Source organism: Mytilus trossulus, chromosome 4, assembly GCF_036588685.1.
Source record: "Mytilus trossulus isolate FHL-02 chromosome 4, PNRI_Mtr1.1.1.hap1, whole genome shotgun sequence".
Taxonomy (NCBI): Eukaryota; Metazoa; Mollusca; class Bivalvia; order Mytilida; family Mytilidae; genus Mytilus; species Mytilus trossulus.
The window spans coordinates 85,509,871-85,518,441 of record NC_086376.1 but is presented as its reverse complement, the minus strand read 5'-3'; the positions used below and the strand labels follow the sequence as shown (position 1 = coordinate 85,518,441).

The window sequence follows — 8,571 nt, the reverse complement described above, 5'->3', positions numbered from 1 at the left end:
GCGACGTCACATCGTCAGTGGCGACGGCACACATACGAACGCATAACGTTCCCGCAATCCTCGACATCCTGGGGGCCACCGAAATGAGATTACTAAAGAAAAATGATAAAATTTACAATCACAAAAGAATACAAAAAGAATTTACTTTTACTGTCTCTGTAATTTACTATACTTAAATTACTCCTGAAATTTACTTTAACTAATTCACAATTGTCTTTCATTTTGCCCCTCCGTCATTTAATGTAATTGATATGTAAAAGTCCTTTTTGGTTTACTTTTGGCGGGAACGAAGTAAATAGTGCGTTTTACAATTTTCACTGGTTGGTCCTTGTAATTCCAACGGATATAATTTAACAATTGGTCGGTTTGTAATACCAGTATCTGTTTTGATGATAGCAGTGCGGATAAATCCATCTTTTCCACGAATCAACTCCTTCACGACGGCTAACCTCCACATAAGTCTATTTGAATCGTTGTGAACTTGAACGATGTCTCCTACTTCAATAGTTTGAACGTTATTACCAGTTGCACGGTGGAATTCTCTTAAAGATGTTAACTATTCATTCCTCCAACGTGTACGAAAATGTTCAATCAGTTGATGTTGTCTCTGAAGTTTTTTGTTACAAGACGAATGGTTAGAATTGTGAAAGTTTTCAATATCATCCATTTGATGTGGTAGCGAATCCAATCTCCTTCCGTTTAGTAAGTGTGATGGCGTAAGTAGTTGTGGGTCGGTTATGTCTGTTGATATATACGTAATCGGACGATTATTCAGCATGCTTTCAATTTCAGTCACTATGGTTCGAAGCATGTCAATAGTAACAAATGATCGACCTAATACTTTTTTAATAGCATTTTTGGTTAAGTCTTTCCCGCCATCCACCAAACCATGGGGCTCTGTTTGGGATAAATTTCCATTCGGTTCCACGCTCCACCACTTTTTGTTGAATTGATTGGGCTGCAGCTTTAAATGTATTAGCGTTATCTGACATCATTATTCTTGGAAGTGAACGACGTGCCACAAATCTCCTAACAGCTAACATGAATGACTCTTCTTTCATATCCGGTACAATTTCTAGATGTACTGCTCGTGTTGCTGCACATGTAAACAGGCAAATATAAGTTTTGCAGTCAATGTTATTTTGTCCTTTTGTACACAAAGCGCCTGTAAAGTCAACACCTGTAACAAAAAAAGGGGTATTCATCGTTAAGTCTATCTTTCGGAAGCGGCGGTGGCTCAGGTGCGCGGTAAGGTTTTCCTGTTACTTTATTGCACTGTGAGCATTTTCTAAGATGGTATTTCACACATTGACGAATTCTCGGAATCCAAAACTTCTGCTGAATATGCGCAATTGTGCTGTTTAGTCCAGAGTGTAGATTTTTGTGATGCATGTCTCTTATTATCAATGACGTAAAATGGTGTTTCGTTGGTAACAAAATTGGATACATCGTATTATAATCTAATGGTGCGTTGTTTAGTCTTCCTCCGCAGCGTAATAATCCGTTGTCGTCCAAATAAAGTCTAAGTTGTCTAACTATAGCAACTTTATGTTTCGATGATGGGTTCAAACTATCAATCTCGAGTTCAAATGTCGTCCGCTGCACATTACGAATAAGTGTAATTTCGGCTTCTCCGATTTCTTGAATGCTGAGTATTCCAATCGTTCGCTCGCTTTTACGGGTCTTCAGATTACGAATAAATCTTAACACATATGCTGTTATTCTAACCAATTTACTTAACGAGCCATATTTTTCATTGGTACATGTATCTCAGCGTCCATATATTCCTCTGTAATTGTTGAAAATGTGTTACAGTTTTCCACATTTCTTGTCCAGCTTGGCCATTCTGTCTTGTTGGCGATCCATTTTGGTCCCTTTATCCAAAGTGCACTATTCATGAGCTGTTTTGCCGTAATTCCGCGGGTAAGATAATCTGCTGGGTTTTGGTCTGTTGGGCAATATCTCCAATCACTGTTTGCGGCCAATTTTCGAATTTCTTTGAGACGATTAGACACAAATGTAGGTAACGTTTTTGTTGACGATATCCAACTCAACACTATTTGACTGTCACTCCAAAAATATTTCTTGTTTATGTCAATAAATCCTACTAAATAGTTTGCTAATCTGGCGCCAATCAGCGCACCCATTAATTCCAAACATGGCAAAGTTATAGTTTTTACCGGAGCGACTCTGTATTTTGTAATGATTAGACAAAACGTGTTCCCTTTGACTAAATAGGCACACGCGCCATATGCTTGTTGACTGGCGTCTGTAAATATATGAAGTTCAGTCTCCTCTTGTGCATCAGATTCAGGTGTTATTTGGCGGGAAATTTCTGTTTTTGTTGCCTCTTCTATTTCCATAGCGATCGATTTCCATTCTTCTTTTAAAGTACTCGGTTATAGTTCGTCCCAATTTAACTTCTCTTTCCATAATCTTTGCATAAAGAGTTTTGATGTCACAGTAACTGGTGATATTAATCCAAGCGGATCAAATATTCTTGACGACTGGCGCAACACTTCTCGTTTTGTTAATGGTATATCATCATTTTCTGTCAAAGTAAGTTGATTATACAAAATGTTATCAGACTTTGTGTTCCAACGCATTCCAAGTATTTTAACTGTCTGGTTCTCGTCTCCTGCCTTTTCCTGTATTGCTCTATTTCGTAAGTTTTCATTGTTAGAATTCCATGATCTCAAGTTAAAACCGCATCGTGTAATAATGTGCGAGATTCTGTATAAAACTTGAGTAGAGTTGTCTCGTCAGGAAAGCTCGTTAGAATGTTATCTACATATATGTTCCTTTGCAGTTCTGAGGATGTGTTAGATGGGTTTTCCTTAAAGTGTTTCATCAATGTAGCACTCAAAATGAAGGGTGAACAGGTTGCACCAAACAATACTACTTTGAACCTGTAAGTTATTAATGGACTGTTCGGATTGTTGGGGTTCTGTAACCAAAAGAATCTCGTAACATCTCTGTCATTTTCGTCTAATTCTATGTGTAGAAATGGTTTCTCTATATCAGCTGTCACTGCATATTTCTCCATTCTAAAGCGTGTCAAAATTGTAGTAAGGTCGTTCATCATAGGCGGGTATTCTGCTAAACAATCGTTGAGACTAGCGCTGTAAGAATTTGCTTTACAGCTACAGTTATAAACTATTCGTATAGGCGTGGTTGTGGAATCCTTCTTGACAGCGTGATGTGGTATATAATGAATAAGATTTTCAGTAAGAGTCTCATCGCTTACCTCTTCTATGAAACCTCTCCGTTTTTGGTCAGATATAATATCTCCATACATTCGGAACATTTCTTTGTCTTTTGAAATACGACGTATTACATTTTCTGTTCTTCTTTTGACGATCTCTTTGTTTGTTGGTAATTCCGGGCAGTTTTCTTTCCATGGTAGCTAGTTTGGACACATATTTCCCATTTTGTTTTGTAATGGACGATTCGGCAAAGGTTTCCATGACATCTATCAATTGCGTATCAACTTCCTTTTCGTCAATTCCTAAAGACTCCAGTTTCCAAAATTTCTCTAAATCGCAAGTTTCCTGTTTATGAGATATCAAAACATTCATCATTGAAGTTGACTGGTTATTGTTCTTGACTGGAACTGGACCTGACAACAAATATCCAAGTTTAGAGCTTACAGCAGTCGGACCATTTCCACGTATTACTTTATCTTGCACTATATTCCAATAAAAGTCTGCTCCAATTAGAAGAGTAAGCTCAAAAGACTCTGCGTCTGTTACGGGGTGGGCTAGAGAGAATCCATGTAGATAGTGTAGTCCCTGTGTGATTTTTCTACTCTGGCTCTGAAGCGGTGATGCTATGCTGGGTACTATTAGTACTTTTATAGGTATAATCTCTCCATTATTGGCTTTCAACTGTACCGTGGTTTTGTCTAAATTTCTAATACCGCTAGTTTTATTCCCAGAGAAACAATATTCAGATTTTCGGATCCCTCTTTTTGTACATTTAATTTAGTAGCTAAGTCTGCAGTAATAAAAGACCGTTGTGCACCCTCGTCGAAAAGTATGTTTGCCTCTGCTGTATTATTCACCGACATTACCTGAGCTACTGCTGTTTTCAGCAAAACGGTTAAAGTTTCTTGACTGGCTGATGTGTACAGCATTGAAGTTTCTGTGGTGTCCTTATCTTCTGATTGTTAGGTCTTTCCACCTTTCCGTGGAAAGACCTATTGAATTTGTTCTGATTATTAGGTCTTTCCACCTTTCCGTGGAAAGACCTATTGAATTTGTTCTGATTATTATTAGGTCTTTCCACCTTTCCGTGGAAAGACCTATTGAATTTGTTCTGATTATTAGGTCTTTCCACCTTTCCGTGGAAAGACCTATTGAATTTGTTCTGATTATTATTATTATTAGGTCTTTCCACTTTTCCGTGGAAAGACCTATTGAATTTGTTCTGATTATTAGGTCTTTCCACTTTTCCGTGGAAAGACCTATTGAATTTGTTCTGATTATTATTTTTTTTTTTTTTTTTCTTCCGCCTAAATTTTGTTCTTGCGTAGTATTGATGTTTCAAAAGATGTCGCTTAGATATTTGGAAAATGATGTCGTATAGTTTATACGCTTTAAAAATTTACAACTGCGTAACAAAATACTTTACGTTGTAAGAGTTATCTCCCCAAACACTGTTTTTCTTGTGGCCACTACTCCTTCGCAACCGTAAAAGATTACGACAAATTTATTTTACCAAATTGCTCGTTACATCTTCAGGATTAGGATATTACTTTGAACTGAAGCTATCCGGAGACTCCATATGAGAGTTATTTCCCCTTATGCATTTGATATAAGTGATATGCGTTTCTTACTGGTAAACCATCAGTGATATAGGCCTAGGGTCTTTAGATTTGAGGTCCTTGGTCCAAAATAATGAAAATAAGGTCAAGGTCAAAGGTCAAGGTCATATTCTAAATTTTGATTTTGGCTTATTTTCTCTTATTTTCAACAACCATGAAAGATATTGACAAATTCTTTTTACTAAATTGTGAGTTGCGACATGTTGTAACTTATAAATTTTGGTTGGAAGGGTGTGTAAACAATAAATGAGAGTTTTTGCTCATCTTATGTTTTAAATCATGCATATAGTGATATAACTCATTAACCATACATATTACAGACCTAGGGTCTTTTTGTTTGAGGTCCTTGGTTGCTGACCTTGAAATTGAGGTCAAGGTCAAAGGTTAATAGGACGTTCTAGATGTTGACCTTTGCTTTAAATTCATATTTATACATTATAAAGTCATAGGAACTGACATTTTAGATTGATTTTTAATATTATGATAATTAAATAGATCTTTACTTGTGGAAAGACCTTCAATTGTTCTTTGAACAATTGGTCTTTAATTATTATTATTTTTTTTTTTTTTCTTCCGCCTAAATTTTTTTCTTGCGTAGTATTGATGTTTCAAAAGATGTCGCTTAGATATTTGGAATATGATGTCGTATAGTTTATACCCTTTAAAAATTTACAACTGCGTAACAAAATACTTTACGTTGTAAGAGTTATCTCCCCAAACACTGTTTTTCTTGTGGCCACTACTCCTTCGCAACCGTAAAAGATTACGACAAATTTTTTTTACCAAATTGCTCGTTACTTCTTCAGGATTAGGATATTCATTTGAACCGAAGCTTTCCGGAGACTCCATATGAGAGTTATTTCCCCTTATGCATTTGATATAAGTGATATGCGTTTCTAACTGGTAAACCATCAGTGATATAGGCCTAGGGTCTTTGGATTTAAGTTATTTGGTCCAAAAAAATGAAAATAAGGTCAAGGTCAAAGGTCAAGGTCATATTCTAAATTTTGATTTTGGCTTATTTTCTCTTATTTTCAACAACCATGAAAGATATTGACAAATTATTTTTACTAAATTGTGAGTTGCGACATGTTGTAACTCATAAATTTTGGTTGGAAGGGTGCGTAAACAATAAATGAGAGTTTTCGCCCATCTTATATTTAAAATTATGCCTAAAGTGATATAACTCATTAACCATACATATAACAGACCTAGGGTCTTTTTATTTGAGGTCCTTGGTTAGTGACCTTGAAATTGAGGTCAAGGTCAAAGGTTAATAGGACGTTCTAGATTTTGACCTTTGCATTAAATTCATATTTATACATTATAAAGTCATAGGAACTGACATTTTAGATTGATTTTTAATATTTTTATAATAAAATAGAACTTTACTTGTGGAAAGACCTTCAATTGTTCTTTGAACAATTGGTTTTTAATTATTTTTTTTTTTTTCTTCCGCCTAATTTTTTTTCTTGCGTAGTATTGATGTTTCAAAAGATGTCGCTTAGATATTTGGAATATGGTATCGTATAGTTTATACGCTTTAAAATTTACAACTGCGTAACAAAATACTTAACATTGTAAGAGTTATCTCCCCAAACACTGTTTTTCTTGTGGCCACTACTCCTTCGCAACCGTAAAAGATTACGACAAATTTATTTTACCAAATTGCTCGTTATATCTTAAGGATTAGGATATTCATTTGGACCGAAGCTTTACGGAGACTCTATATGAGAGTTATTCCCCCTTTTCCATTGAATTAAGTGATATGCATTTCTAAATGGCAAACCATAAGTGATAGAGACCTAGGGTCTTCAGATTTGAGGTCCTTGGTCCAAAAAAATGAATATGAGGTCAAGGTCAAAGGTCAAGGTCATATTCTAAATTTTGATTTTGGCTTATTTTCACTTATTTCCAAAAACCGTATGACATATCGACAAATAATTTTTCATAAATTGTTAGTTGCGACATGTCCTTACTTGTATATTTTGGTTGAAAGGGTGTGCAGATAATAAATGGGAGCTTTTGCCCATCTTACATTTAGAATTATGTGTAAATTGATATTACTCATTAACCAAACATATTAAAAACCTAGGGTCTTTTGATTTAAGGTCCTTGGTTTGTGACCTTAAAATTGAGGTCAAGGTCATAGGTTAAAGGACGTTCTAGATTTTGACCTTTGCTTTAAATTCATATTAATACATCCTAAAGCCATAGGAACTAACATTTTAAACTGATTTTTCATATTTCAATATCAAAATAGAACTTTACTAGTGGAAAGACCTTCAATTGTTCTCTGAACAATTGGTTTTTAATTATTATTATTATTTTTTTTTTTTTTTTTCTTCCGCCTAATTTTTTTTCTTGCGTATTATTGATGTTTCAAAAGATGTCGCTTAGATATTTGGAATATGGTATCGTATAGTTTATACGCTTTAAAAATTTACAACTGCGTAACAAAAAACTTTACATTGTAAGAGTTATCTCCCCAAACACTGTTTTTCTTGTGGCCACTACTCCTTCGCAACCGTTAAAGATTACGACAAATTTATTTTACCAAATTGCTCGTTACATCTTCAGGATTAGGAAATTCGTTTGGACCGAAGCTTTACGGAGACTCCATATGAGAGTTATTCCCCCTTTTCCATTTAATTAAGTGATATGCATTTCTAAATGGTAAACCATAAGTGATAAAGACATAGGGTTTTTAGATTTGAGGTCCTTGGTCCAAAATAATAAAAATGAGGTCAAGGTCAAAGGTCAAGGTCATATTCTAAATTTAAATTTTGGCTTATTTTCATTTATATTCAAATACCTTATGACATATCGACAAATAATTTTTCATAAATTGTTAGTTGCGACATGTCCTTACTTGTATATTTTGGTTGAAAGGGTGCGCAGACAATAAATGGGAGTTTTTGCCCATCTTACATTTAGAACTACGCATAAAGTGATATTACTAATAAACCAAACATATTAAAGACCTAGGGTCTTTTGATTTAAGGTCCTTGGTTTGTTTACTTGAACTTGAGGTCAAGGTCATAGGTTAATATGACGTTCTAGATTTTGACCTTTGCTTTAAATTCATATAAATACATCATAAAGCCATAGGAACTAACATTTTAAACTGATTTTTCATATTTCAATATCAAAATAGATCTTTACTAGTGGAAAGACCTACAATTGTTCTCTGAACAATTGGTTTTTAATTATTATTATTATTATTATTTTTTTTTTTTTTTTTCTTCCGCCTAAATTTTTTTCTTGCGTAGTATTGATATTTCAAAAGATGTCGCTTAGATATTTGGAATATGATGTCGTATAGTTTATACGCTTTAAAAATTTACAATTGCGAAACAAAATACTTTACGTTGTAAGAGTTATCTCCCTAAACACTGTTATTCTTGTGGCCACTACTTCTTCGCAACCGTAAAAGATTACGACAAATTTATTTAACCAAATTGCTCGTTACGTCTTCAGGATTAGAATATTCATTTGGACCGCAGCTATCCGGAGACTCCATATGAGAGTTATTCCCCCTTTTCCATTTAATTAAGTGATAAGCATTTCTAAATGGTAAACCATAAGTGATAAAGACATAGGGTCTTTAGATTCGAGGCCCTTGGTCCAAAAAAATAAAAATGAGGTCAAGGTCAAAGGTCAAGGTCATATTCCAAATTTTGATTTTTTTTGATTTTTGCTTATTTTCATTTATTTTCAAATACCTTATGACATATCGACAAATA

General features: G+C 34.6%; 1 protein-coding gene across 1 annotated transcript; it reads right to left on the bottom strand.

Moving 5' to 3' along the window:
• Positions 1 to 1,736: 1,736 nt before the first annotated feature.
• Positions 1,737 to 2,363, bottom strand: LOC134716871 (uncharacterized). Its single transcript, XM_063579885.1, has one exon. The coding sequence runs from the start codon at positions 2,361 to 2,363 to the stop codon at positions 1,737 to 1,739; it is 627 nt and encodes a 208-aa protein (XP_063435955.1).
• Between the last annotated feature and the right edge of the window lie 6,208 nt (positions 2,364 to 8,571).

What these genes read in the sequence shown, in the direction of transcription:
- LOC134716871 (XM_063579885.1), bottom strand. Translation starts at nt 2,363, where the DNA reads ATGGAAATAGAAGAGGCAACAAAAACAGAAATTTCCCGCCAAATAACA.